This window comes from Perca flavescens, chromosome 18 (assembly GCF_004354835.1).
Source record: "Perca flavescens isolate YP-PL-M2 chromosome 18, PFLA_1.0, whole genome shotgun sequence".
Classification (NCBI taxonomy): domain Eukaryota; kingdom Metazoa; phylum Chordata; class Actinopteri; order Perciformes; family Percidae; genus Perca; species Perca flavescens.
The window spans coordinates 12424557-12443358 of record NC_041348.1 but is presented as its reverse complement, the minus strand read 5'-3'; the positions used below and the strand labels follow the sequence as shown (position 1 = coordinate 12443358).

Sequence of the window (18802 nt, the reverse complement as noted above, 5' to 3'; positions counted from 1 at the left end):
GCCATTAGATGTACGAGATGAGCTGTGATTGCACGGGTATTTATCTGTTCAGATGAATGAGTTTTGACCACAAGGTCATGATACTGCTGCGCCGTCCTCGGAGCAACTTGACTGAGCGGGTGTACCTGTTTGCCTCTCGCTCGGCCGTATTGCTTTAACCCCTCATTGTTGAGCCTAGGTGCCTCACCGGAACAAATGAAGCTCCTCATGGGGCTGGCACTGATGGTGTTTTTTATAGACCTGCTTAGCAGTGCTCATTTCTCTCCCTCTCGTCGCAGCCCCCGTTAATGACTGGGAGAATAGGAATTAGAGGCAACAAATGAGCAGCAGTGTGTTTTGATGTCAGTCAGGTGCGTTGGGAGCAGATGCTGTGAGCATTTACACCTTCATGTCAACATGTTCTCCCCTTCATTCACTCCATGTGTCCCGCTCTGTCTTTGTCCCCCCCGGTCGTTTCCTATCTTTGAAAACCTCTGCCTTTTGTGTCTGTGTCTCTTCCCTCAATTTGCAGACATATGACAACATTTTAACCTGACCTTACACCCTTTCTCTTTCCATCTCCTGCAGGCCTGCCCCCATTATTCCCTCTGAGAGGAAGAGGAAGTGATGTCACGCCACCACCACCGCTTTGAGAGGGACTACCGGGGACCCTGGGAGCGGAGAGACATCCGCCCTTCTGGCCTCCACAATGGAGGAGCCAATCATAGCTGTGCCTCTGCCGTCGTCAATGGCAACAACCGCCCGGGGCTCCTTCCCCTCCCAGTCATCCCCTCCCTCCTCCCCACCCCGGTTACAGTTGCCGTGACAACGTCGAGTAGCGACATAGCGGTCAAGCGAGGCATCACGGCAGCAGGATCAGTGGCTTCTGCATCTGCCAAGGTAAGGGCCTCAACACCTGCTTCCCTCGGACTCGTCTTTCTGCTTCCTCCTGCTCCGTCAAGTTGTTGTTGTTCTCGTCTTTGTCTCTCCCTGTGTCAACTTTTTAATCTGCGAAGACTCTTCTGCTCAACTGGACACGATCCCCCAACTTTGCCCATGCTTTTGAGGCTTTCCAGCTTCTCTCTCTCTCTCTCTCTCTCTCTCTCTCTCTCTCTCTCTCCTGCCCTCACCATCCTTATCCCTTACTCTAGTCCTGCTGCTCTCTCTGTCCAATGTCCCTTTCTTGCCAGACCATTTTCCTTCCATCTTCATTTTCTCTTTCCGCCAAATGGCAGGCTTGTCCTGCCTTTGCCCCCTTGGTAATTTTCTTCTTCCATTATGTAAATGACCTCTGACAGTGGCTCACATGGGTGCTGCTGTCAGAAGTGATGGCTCGAGGTGGTGCTTTTCTTAACAAGCAAACAAACCAGCACCACATCCTCATATAATCCCTGAGTAATACCATAGTTTAAAAAAAACTTATTTTCTCCTACAGCTATGGAATTGTCTCTGTTCAAACATCTTTCTTAATATAGGCAGCTACATTATACACCAGGCCATATAGTCATATGATATTTGTTCCAAAATAGGTTCGAAACAAACTTTTAATGAGTTCTCAAGTGACAGAACTAGCAATATTAGGAGTGTGGCTTATGTGTATATATTCCTAATTTGACTATATATCACATTTTCTGTGTACTTTTTTATTTTTTAATATAGAAAACTGCAGCTTGGAAATGTCTGAGCGGTACAGTGGAGCGCTGTACAGTTTGTGTTCGCCACCCTCTCGTCCTGGGATTTGCTAGCTAGCTGGCTGTCAGCAGCGTGTGAAGAGAGGGGCCTTTACCAGAAAAAGTGTTAAGACATTTTAGCCTCTCCCCTGCCTCCGCCACCTTCTTGGGCTCTCGCTCTCGGTGGGGCCTGCACTCTGAGAGCAGAGGTAAACAATGCTCTGTTAATTTAGCCCGTTAGTGCACATCATTAGATACCCTGCTGAATGCACTGACCACAGACACAGTAAATCTGCTCTGGCACCGCATCGGCTCTTCCTTTTGTGCGGGCTGAATAATTACGTACATCCCAACAAAGTCTCGCCAACTCCCACCGTGGCCGTTGTCGTCATTCAATGTCTGCCAGAGCAATTAGGTGCCTTGCCTCACACACGAGTGCCCATTTAGTTAAAGGTACAGTATATGTGGGAACGTGTGTGCATAGATTCAGCAGATATAATGCAGATCCTTCCTTAGATGCCACTCTGTTAGCGTTATTCAGGGATTTACCTTTCTACTTTGTCTCGCTTTTGACAGTCTTTTGTAGGCATGCTACAGAGACAAGCAACGTTTAAAAAGGGAAGTACCCAGAGTCTGGGCTCTGCTTTAATTATGACCTAGAAAAGATACAGGGGCCTCAAGAGCTGGCCAGTACTATAGGAGCCTGTCTGATGTCATCACTTGCTCTCTCTCTTTCTCTTTCTGTCATCTTTGATCAAAGAGTTTGATGGTCGGATGCAGCACTCTCTCCGTGGTCCCTGTGTCTCTGCTCTGTCCATGGCTACACTAAAAAGCTGACAGGCCGTTATTGATCTCAACTGTTTGGAGACTCTCCCTTTAAGAACACTGCGGCCCAAGTTGGGACACATTCCAATAGCTAGACATGTACAACTGTGTGTGTGTCTAGAAGTGATGCCCCTGCACATATTACTCTGACTAATAAAACCATGAATGGAGTAATCATGTCCCTTAATATGAACCGGGGCACAGGACCGGTGTATTGTGTCACATTTTTTTCTGTGGTCTGTTTATAAAAATAATCTTTCTTCATGTGGTGTGCTTCAGCTTTAATGCACAAGTAAAGGTGTGTGTGTGTGTGTGTGTGTGTGTGTGTGTGTGTGTGTGTGTGTGTGTGTGTGTGTGTGTGTGTGTGTGTCTCAAATGCTGAGAGTTGAAAAGTACCATCTGGTCCATCCTGATGTGGAGCTAACCACATGGAAGAGTGGACTACAGTTAATTTAGAGCTGCACTTTGTTATTCCCTGCCATGCCATTAATTAATTTTCATACATTTATGTGCAGCTGTCACGGATGTATAGTCACTGCAGACACTAAATCCATGTTGTTCATAGCCACAACTATTTCTGTGTCTGGCTGATAAACAGGACTTTTATGTCAGCGGAAAGCCCAGCTTCACTTTGTATGCCATTTCACTTCTTCCAAGTGATAGTGTGACCCACAGCATCTTTTTTTTTTTTTTTTTTTTCTTTTCTTACAGTATCAATTCCACTCAATTTCCTGGGTAAGATTTAAATGGACTTCTTTCAAATGAAGTGATTGTTAGGTCGTAGCTTATTGGATTTGCAAAAATGAATACTTCCAATTCAGCTTTCTAGCAAGCATGGAATCAGCTATGTTAGATTCACGAGAAAGATCTATATAGTGAATAAACCAACATTTCACTGTGATGTGATTGTATTTTACCATCCTGCTGGTGTGGCGGTTTCTATGAAGTATAGGCCTGCAGAGACATGAACACGTGGTTACATCTCAATATTTGACTTAAAAATCTATATACCTACACCATCTATGTACAGTGTTTTCACCCTGTTTATTAAAAATTAAAGACACCTTTTAAGCTGTGTTAATTAGTATTTTAATGTACTCCCTTGAAATAGCACTCTCTCACCTATAATTGGTGCTTGGATCAAGAATATGGCACAATGTATGTCCATGGAGAGACTGACATATATATTGAGAGGCAAATTGGGGGTGTACGCTTGTGCTTTAAAAAGGTTTTTGTGAAAGATCTATGCTGGGTTGAGTGTTTGCACAGTAGTGTTCCAGCCTGTTCTTTAGCATTAGGAAGGGTTTTACAGGGTTTAAACGTAGGCCAAGGTTGGAGTTTGTATCTGATAACACATACTATTACTAAAGTATCTTCCATATGAAACATGTGAATTTCCCCTGCACTGTTCTAATCCTTTTTAATGTGACATTTTTAATCCATCCTCCCCTGATATTTAATAGCAGCAGTGCTACCAATCCATATTGAAATCAAATCAAATAATATAACGCTTGATCTAAGGAGTTTCATTCACTCTGTTAACATCCCATTTATTATTTTCTCTATGTTTCTGACCTATAGAACAGTCTCAAGCTAGCAGAATGAGATATTCCTTCAGCCTGTGGCCATTTCATGACTTTAATGTCGTTGGAAACAAAACCTACACAAAAAGTAAGTTAGTTTTTGGGCTCATGCTGTTCTGCTCAGGTAGCTGTGGTGCCAAGAGTTGGGGTCTCCAGATAGATATGATAGATTTATAGAGATTCTGAGTTGGTGTAGTACTGAGATAAGAAGATATACTTCTTCTTATTGACTAGTCTTGGAATCACTGACTTATTTGGTGTAGGATAAAGCAGATAAGTAGGTAGTACTTTTGCAGTAATAATGGTGGTCTTGAGTACTTCATTCACGAGACGCTGTAATCCAAGTTATCAGGTATCTTTTTGGCTTCACATTGACAATGTTCTTAGTAGCTGCTGAACATTTAATTCATTTCAGAAAGACCATAATACTGCGTCCAGTAATGCAGTTGATACATTTTCTTTTAGTTGTATTTATGAAAACAAAGAGTGTTACTTCAGCTACGATACCTACTACTGCTTGATCTTCTGTAATCTATAATACCTGCTGCTGCTGCTGGCAGTCTATTAAAGCGCTTTCCCCCCCGGCAAGGCCAAAAAAAAAGCGTGCTGTTCTGCTGAGCACGTCTTGACACAAATCGCATCCCATGACATTTGTTACCACCTGGCAGAGATTCTTTTGAGTGGAAACTCCATTACAACGCATATGTTTAAAAGCTATAGTAGTATGCAAATTGAACGCATCATGCATTGTCATATATTTCTTTTAAATAACTGTTTTGAAAGTTGATTTTAAATTTGAAGTTCTCCTTTTCAAGTAAGCATCATGAATAAAAAAAGAAGTTCCGAGCATTGACGGCATTAATCAATAGAGCTTGTCTTAAATCAAATCACACAGTGTGGTTGTTTTTTTTTTTTTTTTTTTTTTTTTTGGTCATTGATTTGAGCCAGCTCAGTCAGCCAATGGATTGAAGCAGACCCCCATACTGTGGCCAACACAACATGGTATCCAGAGAACAGCAGGTGTCATGGCCTCACTCTGACACAATCAAAAAAGAAGGAAAAAAACGCACAAAAAGCATGTATCTTTCGGAGTACAAATGATGCAATATATTTCGTCAGCTTCGGAAAACACTCGGAGTGTATGTCGACTGTGTGGTGTGACCGTGCGTCACCTGTGTAGTAGTGCATTAGCAGGGGTTTAGCTTTCAATCTTTAGTTTATTTTTTTATTTTAGCCAGGGCTTAAAACTGCATCAAGAAAACCCACTCCATGTGAACATCACAGTTGTGTCCCCGGTAATGAAGTAGACTGCAAGATTCTGAAATCACTGAATCTTTATTGAGGTTGAGGCAAAAAGGGGAAGGCGTCTTTTGAAAACTGGGAAAACCTTGTGACGAGTTTCCGTAAAACGTAGCGAGTATATGAGATGATTAAAGTTTAAGAAGGCACACGCTGGGGAGGCTGGGTGAGGGAGTCAGAAATAGGACGGGAATCATCCAGAAAAGATGAAACTTTACATTTCCAAGGCAGACACACTCACCAGGGGGGGGTCTCAAAGAAAAGCAGCTTCCTTTTTTTTTTTTTTTTTTGAGGAAAGCCGAGAACACTAAACATAGCTGGAGGAAAAATGATTGCTTCGTAGCTTGAAGCTTACATTTTGTTACTTTATACTGATGGACATAAATTGACGATGCAATCCGATTCAATTAGATCATGCAGAATGTTGATACAACAGAAATCTTAATGCGGATGTAGAACCGTCAAGCATAGAGGATATTGGGCTGTTCTCTTTGACATTTTCGCTTCAATTGAAATTCAAACTATACACTCCAAAATTCTCTTTAAATACTAAGTAGCACATGGCTTTCTAAGGTGCCTTTATCTTTCTCTGAGGATCTGGAAGGTAAACAATCTTCACACTCTGCTGCCCGGATTTGATTTATTAGCTTCCACTGTATGTGTTGTCATCCCATCACAGATTTGCTGCGTGCCATTTGCATTCACAGTGAAAATGTCACCCAAATCCCACTCTCAGAAGACGAGTCCTCAGAAGCAGACCAAACTGATTGATGAGAATTGCTTTATTTCACCGCCGCTGCTTTCATTTATTATCCAAACGCCATCATGTAAAACCTGAAGGCCTTTTCGTAGGTGAGTCGTGTGTCTCTTTATCCGATTTTCCAGTTTTTGAACGGTGTCGTGCAATTTGAAACGTGTAGAGCCAGAGGTCTTTTGCACATTTTGTGCATTTTGTAAGTGGTTAAGTGGTGAGTGTGTCGAAGTGCATTTTAGCGCTAAAAGTCAGCTTGTCTGACACCGAGCGGAGACAAACCTCTCAGCTCTTTCTGCTTTGTCCGTCCAGGCTGAAATGTCAGTTTGGATAAAGACATCCCTCAGTGGGTATGCAGAAAGCCGCCCTCAAGTTTTAGATGTGCCACTATTAAAAAATGTCACTCCCTTTTGGCTTCTTCTGATTGGATGATTTTTGGGGGCTTTTCTGCCTTTTATTTGATAGGACGGCTAGGTGAGAAAGGGGAGAGAGAGAGAGAGAGGGGGAAGACATGCAGGAAATCGTCACAGGTCGGATTCGAACCCTGGACCTCTGCGTCGAGGCATAAACCTCTCAGTATATGTGCGCCTTCTCTACCCGCTGAGCCAACCCGCCCGCATTCTGATCGGCTTTTTTCCTCACTGGGAAAACAGGATTTGAATCCCTGGCACAACACAGTCTGCCCGCTGTTTCCAAGGAATACGTTCACAGCTTGTCTAGTAAGATGCTGACACCTGCTTTTAATTGATCTGACAGTTTATAAACTGCCCACCATCATTTTCCTACTCCGCTGTTTTACTTTCCATTAGTCATGCATTCATTCTTTTTTTTTTTTTTTTTTTTTTCCATAAACACAAACCTCATGTTTGTGGACAAACAAATCCGCTGCCAAGCGTCTACAACAGTGTCATTAAGAAACCATGGACCTCAACGGGATTAAGCGGTGATTTTCCTCCAAAATGATATATGGAAACTTTTGAGTGTTAACGAGAAGCAGTGATTGTGTTTTTACCGGGAGCAATTGCACCAGGGTCTGGATGTCTCCGTGGCATCATGTGGGGAGAATTAAAGCTTTCCACTCCAAATCGGACCAGGCTATGCTGCAGTGATTGCTAATCAGGACAGAGATACAGAGCCAGACAGACAGACAGATGGACAGGAAGCCAAAGACAGGCAGGCAGGCAGACACCTCAGTCATGAGGAGTGCTCACTGTCAAACTGTCAAAGGAAAGGCACTGTAAAAAGGGAACTGTCAGACTTAATGTTTTTTTTTTTTTTTTTTTTTTTTTTTTTATACTCAATTTGAAATCAGATTAATGGAAAGTAGGAGTCCTGAGTCTGATGACAGATTTATCGGAAATCTCACGCTTTCATCAAACAGTCAGGACATCGTCATCTTTTATCAACAACAGAAAATACCTGCCGCTGTCTTCTTGATTTTAAGAAAAAGAGCCACATAAAAATGAAACGGTCTACCGATGTGGGACGATAACAGACGGGGCGACAGGTCAAAGAATAGGTGAAGCCGAGTGTTATCTTTGTCTGTCTTGTCAATCTCCCAGTGACAAGATGTTCCACAGGTTTTATCCAAAGCTTATCGTCCTGTGGGTCCTACTGCGTCTGTCTGTCTCTGTCTGTTGGGGTAGGATCCCGGCCGACCTTTTGTACCAACAATGGAGCGCCGCATTTATCCATCCAGCCGCCTGTCTTTTCCATCACAATTCTCCAAACCTGGCCAAGTCCTCATTCTCTTTGCCTCTGCTTTTGAAGCATGTGTTTAATCGGAGCTGGGTTTTAATAAAACCGAGGCGGAGACAGGTTATTGTTCTAAAAACCATGGATTTCCCAAAATAAGACAGCTTTCAGGGTCCTGGCTTTGTGGTGGGGTTGTTCTTGTGACAGCGGGCTTAACAAAAGACTGTATGCACAGCTCTGGCAGGAGAAAATACGACGGTCCAGAAGGGGCAAGCTCTTCTCTTCTTTGTGTGTGTGTGTGTGTGTGTGTGTGTGTGCGTGTGCGTGCCTCCTAAACAAACCGGCTGTCTTATGCGCCTGGCTCCAAACTGACGGCCTGATGGCTCGATCTAATAAGCAGTCATTGGATATCAGATTCAAATCTTTTTCTGCTTTGTGAAAGATGAGATGCAAGCTCCTTCTCTATTTATCTCACAATGACTATGCAATATGAGTGTGTGATATTGAAAGGGCTGAGGAGTGTGTTGTCATCCAATACTGTACATCTGCTCTCCCGGCAGCATACAGAGATCATTGTCTTGCCGGCCTTTGAGCGAACAGAAACTGGCGCGTCGGACGTCACTACACAAACATAGACGTGTTTACAAAGTGCACAGTCGTCTCAGACTTGCTCTTTCTGTCTGCCTGTGCTTGCCAATGCTCTGTCTCCCGTGTTCAGAGATGGGTTGGGAAATTAGGAGCTTCTCTGCAGCAGCTCAATTGATGAAAGTTAAGTCATGGAAATGCCATTCAGCCCACTCATTTCCCCCCCCCCCCACCCGACCACCCAACCACCACCATTCCAGCCACTTTCAAACAACTTCTTGTCTTTGCTGAAGCATAGATCCTCATTCCTGCGTCAGCGTTGCCTCCCTCTGAGCGCGCTTGTGTGAAATTGGATTGCTGATCCGTTGGCACTGAGTGGCAGAGATGTAATATGGGATAGCGGCAACCGCATGTTTTGATGCGGCAGACAGCTGTTACAGGACACCGACGGATCAGAGATGATGCTTGACTCCTATTCCTCATCACTTCAAGACTGGAAATGCTCAGAGCAAATCTCATGACAACAGGAAGGAGCACACCGCCGAACAACAAACACCAGCGCACAAGGCTGTGGTCAGACACATTCGCACTCCGCAGCACGCGGAAGGTTGTCAGATTTGCTCGATTCGCTAAAGTGTCAAGGGTTCACTGTTGATCCCTGGGCGATTTGAAGTGGCTGTCGTCTTAGATTGCCATTATCATTTGTCATCGCTGCCACCACTGCCTCTTAGTCCTCCACTTCCTCATCACAGGGTGAGAGATTTGTGTCAAAAGGGGAAAGTGATATTTCACACATATTTACCCTATGATTATCGCTCACCCTCTACTGGTCATTTGTTGTTGTTGATTTCCACTGGTGGCAAAGTTCCAAAGCAATATGAATAGTTTGTGCAAAACATGGCTGAATCCACTGCTTTCACTGTCAGCTGTCACCCTCCTCAAAGCTCAGAGACTCCTCCGAAAGTAGCGTATATTCAGGCATATATTGGCCAAACTAATGTTAAGATTTAACTAATCTAGCTGACGACTTCTGCTGTATTGTCACAAACGTTGTACAGCCACTTTTAAACCTACAAGGGGTTTGATAATTGTTTGCGACTCAAACAATTTCCACCTAGTAGTAGCCTATGACAAGTTTTAAATCAGCTATTTAATCTCAACAAACACCAGTGGACCTGTGACTTAGCTTTATATGTGGAATCCTTTTTGAGAGAAGTCAAATGTAGATGCTAATGTCATGCAGCATTATTGTTGACACATACTGTACAGCGTTCAGATTGAACTATGAAAAGCATTTGCTTCATATTTTACAGGCTACATTTTATGAAGCAGTAGACGGAAAAGCAGTGAACCCAAAAAAAGGACTGTGCTCTCAAGTTCCAGGCTGCCGTTCGCCCGTCTATGTGAGCACATCATCAAACGAGCGGATCAGATCTGTAGCCATTCAAAAAACCCACACTTAGTACCCATATTCCCCTTCAAGTGTTAAATGAACTCCCTGCTGAGCCGCGCTGATTGTATGTCATTTGGCTTTCCTCTGCTCTCTCCCCCAATAGCCACCGCCCCTCTCCCTCTTTGTCTGTCCTCTTCCACAATTGCAGAATAAAAAGCGGTGGCATTTAAAAAGGTCTACATGTGGAGGGGTTGACATTCAGAGTGCTGCCACCTTAAGGTTAACTCCATACGAAAGGTGGTGCAGAATGCAGGCTTTTAAAGCATCAGTCATGTCATGTGGAATATCAGATATCATGGAGGGGCCAGATGGAGTGGCGTTTTAAGATGCACAGGTAAACAATACATCTCTCTCCAGCATGTCTGGCACTCAGCTGTGTCTCCCACCTGCAGTGTTAAGGTCTACGGGTGCTCTCAGCATCAGCTACACGCAGCAGAAGAGACTGAGGGCTTTTCATGTTTGACTGGTGCGTTGCCCAGGCTATATTTGTGCAAATGAATATAGCTACAAAAAGAGGAGTTGTGGACAATTACACTGAATTGCTGCCCAAGGCTGAATCTTTACTCGCGGTCAAACTAAGACATTTACTCTGTCATTGTTATTTGAAAAGGTTGACACAAATACTTGCACTCTCTTTGACTGTAAATAGACATTGACAGTCGTTGCTTTGAAATGTCTTTGCTTGATTTGGTTACGTTTTTCACTAGCAGAGGCTTCTTGAAAATACTTGGAAACAAATTATTGGCCAATTGACTTTGCTCTTCTCCCCCACTGAGCGGACATCTGTAAAGGATCTCGGCCAAGTTTAGTTTAGCTTCAATGTCTCCACTGAAGAAAACAACTTGAAGGACGGAGTACGTTGAACAGGAGAATGACCACTTTGACTCAGACTGAATTATTTCAACAACTAGTGGATGGATTGCCATGGAATTTGATAAAGACATTCATGGGGCCAATTTGATGTTTCCTGACGAATTTTGGTGATTCACTTTTAATCTTGCGCCTTAATCAGGTTAAACGTTTTATTAGTACAATACCATGGTTTATTACCAAATACATCATATAGCAACCTCAGCTGTACTTAGTGTTTAGCTGGTGTGAGCATGCTGAGATGCAAAACTAAGACATTAACATGGTTTAGCATTTAGCTCAAAGCACCACTTTGCCTTAAAACAGTCTCACAGAGCTGCTAGTGGGGTTTAGACTCTGGTTGTGTTTTGAAAATTGCATACTAACATACTACAGTATTCCAACACATCATACCTAAACGACATACAGTATGCTCCGACACATATATATATATATATATATATATATATATATATATATATATATATATATATATATATATGTGTATATGTATGTGTGTGTGTGTGTGTGTGTGTGTGTGTATGTGTATGTTCTATTTACTGCCGCATGTTGGCCATTTTATACATGTGACCACGGTGGCAGTTTTAATAATGTCAGCGTTCAATTTAACTCAACGTAAGTAGTTCATATTTTGAAACGGAACCAGTTAAGTTTAGGCTATAGCAATTCAGGCAATTACCATAAGATATCATTGTATGAGGTAAAACCATACTAACATGTTATGGGTTATTTTGTCAAGCTTGTATTGCTCAGTGAAGAGATTGTAATGTTTAAATGTTATTATCCTCATCCCTGCTCACCGTCTTTCGTATGTACAAACAAATCTTGTTTACTCTGGCAGAAAAACAATGTAGAAGGTTACATGAAGCTTGAAGTAATATTGTTTACAGAAATCTAACAAAGTCCTCATTATGGCAGACGCTCTTCTTGGAGTCCAGACAACCTTTATTTTTTTTTAATCTTCCCCAGTATTGTGGGCCTGTGCACTGTGCTCAGGGGGATCCACAGCCAGCCATTTTAATAATACACACATAAATAATAGATATATTTTAAATGCAAATTCTAATAGGGACTTTGGGGGTGACTCAATCATGCAGCATTTGTGGTCTGACCTTAACTCAGGCTAACAAATTACTGGGAGCTCTGTGTTTCTCATTAGGAGCTCCACGCATCATCACACTGCCAAGTACTCCTCTGCCATAACCACAACCACTGTACAAGGCATGTAAATGTTTTCCTTTCATCTTTACACAGTTTAGTAGTTTTCTACAGGAGCTTTTTTTAAGCACTGTTGCCACACCGTAAGTGTTCAGTTGCATGCAATCTTGAGAGTACCGTTTTACCGTGGAATGGCATCACACTCATCATATTATGGTTGACGCGATCCCAATTTATTAACCGGAATAGCTTAATGTTGCTGATGTTAGAGTAGAACACAGAGGGCTAATGACGCGTCAAAGTTTTTTTTTCCTGTTACATCCCCCAGTGACTGATGGGATCATTAGTAATACAAACATTACAAGTGCTAATCAAAGTAAGGCAGTTGTGGAAGAGGTATTCTGATCAGTACAAGTATTAATACAACACTGTAAAAATATTCCATACAAGTAAAGTTCATGCATCGGAATCTCTGCTTCAGCAAACCAGCAGAAGAATTATTACCAAAATGTTATTAAATGATCAAAATAAAATACTCGTCTTGCAGAAACAATTAAAGAAAAGGACAAAGTTCTGCTACGCAGATATCCATTTTTGACTGATCTGAAATGTTTAAAATGGGAATCAATATTTGGTGAAAATGGTAACAGCTCATAAACTTATGACATGTGAAAAGGGGAAGTAGACGCTGCATTTTTTTCTATGGGGCTACAAGACAAAAAGGCTGGGGACTATTGGTGTAACAATGATTATATTTTATAGGCGTATCAATTTATTTTAAAAATATTAATTTGTAAATGAACTAACTACAGTAAAAAGAACAATATTTATCTCTATGTAGTGTAGTAGGAGTATAAAGTAGCATAAAATAAAAATGATTTAAGTAAAATTGAATTGAGTAAACCACTGGAATTTGAAAGGGAAAGTGAGGAACTTGCTACAGTAGCGTATTGCGTTGCAGGCAGATGATACTCACAGCCTTTTAAGCACTCGATGAATTTCAGTTCAACACAAAAAAAATCCAGAATCATAACATTCATCTATTTAACCTTTATGCCTGCTTATCCTGTTGAACATCGCAGGGGGTATCCCAGCATGCACTGGCTGAGCCTGCATGTCTGGACTCATGCAAGTTCAAACCCAGGACCTTCTTGCTGTGAGGCAGAAGAGCTAACCACTAAGCCACCGAGCCACCGTTACAAAACTATTGGAAACTATTGAAACAATAAATCTGGACTGTGTATCAGAGTGGGGACATTTACTGCATCTTGCCTCCATAAAAAGACACATTAAACACATTCCACCGATCCAAGAAATAGATGCAAGTATAGCAAATATCTTTGTTATAAAGACAGGTTCTATGAATTGTGTTATGAAGTTGTGCCTTGCTGATTGAATTAAAGATTACGCCAGACTCTCGACTGCTTCAGCATCAGTTCGCCAATCCTATTTTACAACAATTACTCCACCGTACGCTGAGGCCAGTCTTCACATTCCTTGCTGCAAAAATCAACAGCTGGCCATCAGAGTTACCTACAACTTTAAGCCCCTCCTAATCCCGGACACATGCTTTGAAAGTCTCTGCAGCCACAAAAATGCGAATTGTCAGAAAAACAACAAAGGCCACACAGTTTGTATTCCTCAGGAATTCTGCTCTAATAACAGCACTGCCAACTATATTGCAACCGTAATCAGATTAGATACTTGTGGGAAATAACAGTTGATAATGTTTGAAGAGGAGGATAATATCCCTGTTCAAATTAGTTTGCAAATTGGAATGGAATAAATTGTCTGTTCGACATAATATTTTACCGAGTCTGGAGGCAAAGCAATCCAAAAGTAATTGAAAGCAATTAGATTATGATTACTGAATTTGATTAATCTGGTGGATTACACTACTGGTTGACAATTTTAAAGTAGCTAAGCTGTAACAGACCAGTAATATGTAGCGGAATACATTCTTGTGGTGACAGAATAGTGGATGTTCTGTATAAATAATATTGCTCAGTACAAAATGAAGTTCTGTTCTCCGGAGTAACTGCTCAAAATTAGCATTCATTTAATTCTTAAATTAAAAAAAAAACGCTGCTCAGATTTACTCTCAAACTTGGTTAGCAGTGACATCGCTATAAAGTTATTTTCCAACAAACTCAAAGTTAACTAATTTATCTCTAATCAATTATCGTCAGCGTAACAGCTTGATTAAATTAAGTAATTACTTGTTAATTGCTTGGCGCTGAAGTGGAGCACTTCTTTCCATACTGGGGTCTTTAATGACTATACAGGTGTGCGAGCAACTTTGTGTGTCCTGTCTCTTATCATCACACCAGTAAGTATAGGAGGACATGACACCTCTTGTGTCGTCTCTGACTTGTTTAAATCAGTGTAGCGCTGTTGTCTCGGGTGGGGGGGGGGGGTCTGAGTCAGTGTTGTTCTCCGCCAGCCATGCCAGGAGGTACTGTCATTGGGTTTGTCATTGCCTGTCATTTAGAGAGAGCGCGTACGGGCGGGTGGGCGTGCGTGCGTGCATGTGTGGACACAAATGAAAATGTAAGGTATGATTGTTGTATCTCTGCCCCCTCCCTCCTTCCATTATGACATCCCCTGTTCATTTGATCCATTACTGGTGCTATTACTGTGAGCCATAGCCTAAATGTCAGCCCAGTTTGAGTCATCTTTCCATTTTGCTAATAAAAAAGAGAGAGAGAGAGCACGACTCTGTCCCACAACAAAGCCTTCCTTCTGTGTTGAGGTTTTGTGTTTGTTGTTGTTGTTGTTGGAAATCCTCCAGCTGCCATCTCAACTAAGAAGCTGATTTCGAGGGACTGTTTGCGCAGTCCTGCCACATCTCGAGTGTCTCCTGATGACGCGCTGCATGTCAGAGCAGCGCATGAAGTGAACACTCTCAAGGTCAGATTGAAATTGGAACAATTTCATCATGAGGCATTATGGGAAGTGCCGTGCATCTGAGGGGGGCAATAAATATTGTCAAACGCGAGCCAAGCGCAGTCAGTATACAGCGCTTGCATGTGTTATTTTTAGGGCTAAGATTGATTGTTTGTGTTTTTTCTTTTTCTTTTTTTGCAGCACTACTTAAATGTTAACTGTTGCAGATCTGTGCCCATCCTTCCAGTCATGTCATGATTTGAGTCCTCACACAAAACTTGGTAGTGAGGTTCAGACCTATAACAAAAAGGAGTATTGGACAACATTAGCATAACATGTTGTTTCAGTAAATGGGACCTGTAAGAGGATGTGTCAGCAATTAAAATGGAAATAATGTATGCTGTGTGTTAATCTCATGGAAAATACACAGTGCTAACCAGCACCTTAAATTACTTTCCTATGATAGTGCCAGCGACTGGGAAATTGAGAGAATATAAAGCGCATTCTGTATTTGACAAGATCATGTCCTCCATTGACACAGGATAAACCGTCAAATAATTAGACGCAGCACATCGTGTTTCAGTTTGGCTCACAGATTTGACAAGAAACGGATGTTAATATCTCTGCTCGAAAGGGCATTCTGAGTTTGACACAATCAAGGGCTTGCATTGTGCACTCGTTGGACAAAATCTTAATTATATTTCAAGAAGTAAGCAATGTCAGAAAGCACTCGAACAGAATATGGGCTGACTTTTACCAAGGGAGCAAAGAGCTCTGCCCATATCGTGCTTTGTAGTGATTGTTGACATGCAGTCAGCCAAGTATATCCTATTTTTTTTTCCTCAAAGGACAGTCCCGTCTGCTTCACAGTAAATCACAGAAAGTCCATTTTGAAAATCAACTGAAATTAGTAAGTTGGGCTTTGTCAACCCACAATAGAGATTGTTGAAAATGAGGGTGATTGTCTTGTCACTGCAAATGATGTCTGCCGACTTGGAAATGAAACATTTTATGCAGAGCTTTGTGTTAGTTTGAATTTTCTCTCTGGAGAATAAAAGCATGTGGGTGTGTCTGTGTTCCCCGACAGAATGATTACCTTGACGAGGTTAAAAATGAATAAGTGCAGCTGAATGAACTGTCTGCAGTTCCTTGAACAACATCTGCTGATTTGAGCTGTGGTGCCTGCCTACACAATATAAGCACATAGAAAAACATAACATCTAAGATCAGCGAGGTCACTGTTGCTCTGTGCATTTTATTTCCCCACAAGATTGCAGGATTCTTATATATTCCACTTCTTGAAATCAATCCTAAGAACCAACTTCAGTACAGAAGTAAATCACAGAGAAATTGAAAATGTTCAGCCTGAATAGTGAATGTCTGGAACCATAATAGATTTCTAATACAGCTGATTTGCCCTGGTAAATGGCACTGAACTTCCACAAATCTGTGCAAGAACCAAACTGTTCACTCACACAAAAAGCTGAAAAAAACGATATTCCAGTAAATTTTAAAACTTAAAAGCAATGATGGTTTGGATTTCTATGGCAACACTAGTATATAGTTACTACACTAAATACTGTAAATTCACTAAAGGTTTCTACTTGCAATTATGAAGTTACTTGTCATGCTACTCTATACATTTACTCCACTACATTTCAGAGGGAAATACTGTACTTTTTACCCCACTAAGTTTATTTGATATTATTATATATTATATGTTATTTGCAGATAGATTTTAAAAACCTCCTAATGAGCATGTAAAATAAAATGAATAGATATATACGGTACTGTAAATCACCAAGCAGTATACGAGATGAGAAGATGAGAAACATTTGCTCTGCTGCAGCTATTTACATCATTAAAATGCCTGCTTACATGTCAATGCATTAACTTTTACTTTAAGAAGTTGGTTCATAAGTTAAGTTCATTTTGCCAATAATACACACTTTAACTTCAATAAGATTTTGAAAGCAGGACTTTTACTGCTACCGCTATTTTAAATGATGCTATACTTTTACTTAAAGCTGCAGTAACTGATTCTATTGACCACTTGCGAAACAAGTTGTGAACACAACATTGACGGATCACTTTTTAAAGTTGATATGGCGGACTTGTTTGCAACAGCTGCCTGTTTACACATCCAGCAGTTGCAGAGCAACATCATTAATTTGTGTTTCTGGTCCCCTGGCGAATGTACGTGCAATATTCAGCCTCTTTTAACTCTCTTTTTGGTCTCTACCAACTCCTGAGGGAAATATCTGGCTTTTTAGCTGCTAAATGCTCCCCTATATTCACCAGCTAGTCACTAACTGTGTCTCTATCTGCTGTGTGGTGCTGAACAGGTATAGTGTGCAATGGGTTTTTAGAGCAACCAGCTGCCTGCTGTGGCTTGACAGCAACGCTATGAGAGGGGTGAGAGTGAACACACAGCTAAACAATGAGCATTTGATACTTTGTTACTATAACAATGTCCATTACAGCCGCTTTAAGTAAAAGTAAAATCCAAACATGATCAAGTACTGAGTGCTAATACGTCAACCTAAACATAGTAGTTGGATACTCTATATAACAAGTGATGCTACAGAAATCAATCTCTGGGGGAAATCCAGTCTTTTTTTTTTTTTTTTTTTTCCATAAGCATTTTGATATTGATTTTAATAAAATGCTACACTGCTGTATAATGCTTTTGTCCAGTCATTGTCAAAATTTAAATTTTGTCCTTGAACAAGATTGAAAGCCTAAAGCTCTAATTAATCAACCGTAATTATCCATTAGCATTGGAAACCAGCACGCAATAGAATGCCAAGCTTAATATATACAAAGCTTTGATATTGAACGGCTGACACCGACACATTTAGGCAAAAGCCTCCATCGGAGTTAAATATGGCAATAATGACATGAATATATTTCAAGTGTTGCTCTTTGAGGTTGACTTGCTGTCTATAAAGCAGATGCGCTTTAGTTTTTTTTCTTCTCTCTTTAAGTGTTAAGCTGACGCTTTGAAATAGCTTAAGTTAGGGATTCTGTCTCCTCTTGTTCACTTCCCACTTTTTCCTTCCACCGTGTCCATTGTTCCTCATTTTATATTAAGGTGCCCCTCGAAGATCTAGGTTGAGCTATCATAGCCAAGTAAAAAGGCTATTTTTTTTTTTCTGCTGAAGGCACCTACTTAAATTTTATTGTGGTCAAAGAAAAAGAAGACATTAATATTTATCAGGTGGAAATACAGGGAGAAGATGAAATGTAATAGTTGTTCTAATTCAAATCCTTTAAATTTGTATTGAGCGAGGTGAGGATGTGACCAGCAATCTCCTGGTGTGTGACCTGTGTGATATTTTCTTGGTAAATGAGACATGTTAAATGATGTGCCAGGGGGAAAATGGGTCTTTTCAAGCAGCACACACTGTTCTGATCATCACAGATAACCAAGCTAGAAGGCCAGGGAACTAATTTAAGGGCTATTTACCATGTGCCAGATTTTCAATGAAGCTGCAGCCAGCTGCAGCAATAGGCAAAGAAAATAGAGAAAACCTGCAAGAGAAAAAAGGATTTCAACCTTGCATAGCCCACTGACATGATCATTTTATATTTTCTACGGTTTACAAAGACACACATAATTAATAATTCATCCATCTTATCTTGAGATCCCTTGCTGTGAATGTTTTGTAAGCTCCTCTACCCCGGAAAATGAGGTGATCCAGGAAAAGAGGATCCATTTTCGATCAAAAACAAAGAGGTGGGATGTGATTAATTCCAAGGCACCTCTTCTGGCTGTATCACCCTTAACTGATTCATCAGACGTGAGCGACAAAAGGAGCACCGTGTTTTAATCAGAGTCATAATCCTAGATCGGCACTAATGCGGGATTTGTCTCTAAACGAGTAAATTGTTGTCGCTTCTCAACAAATTTAGGCACATTGCCGTGGAGCTGTAATAATAAATGCTGAACAATGAGCTCCCTCCGTCTTTCTGCCTTTGTCATCTATTTCTCTTATTTTCTTGGCATTACTTGTGTGTCTTATCTTTTTGTCCTTCCTTTCGTTAC

The 18802-nt window shown here is 41.2% G+C and overlaps 1 protein-coding gene across 3 annotated transcripts in view; it reads left to right on the top strand.

The window, feature by feature from the left end:
• klhl29 (kelch like family member 29) overlaps positions 1-18802 on the top strand; it is a 232935-nt gene that overhangs the window by 70974 nt on the left and 143159 nt on the right. For all 3 annotated transcript variants that reach the window (XM_028605863.1, XM_028605865.1, XM_028605864.1), the window contains one exon: positions 568-879. In XM_028605863.1, the coding sequence (XP_028461664.1) occupies positions 607-879 (273 nt within the window). In that variant the 5' untranslated portion in view covers positions 568-606. The remainder of the gene's footprint in view (positions 1-567; positions 880-18802) is intronic.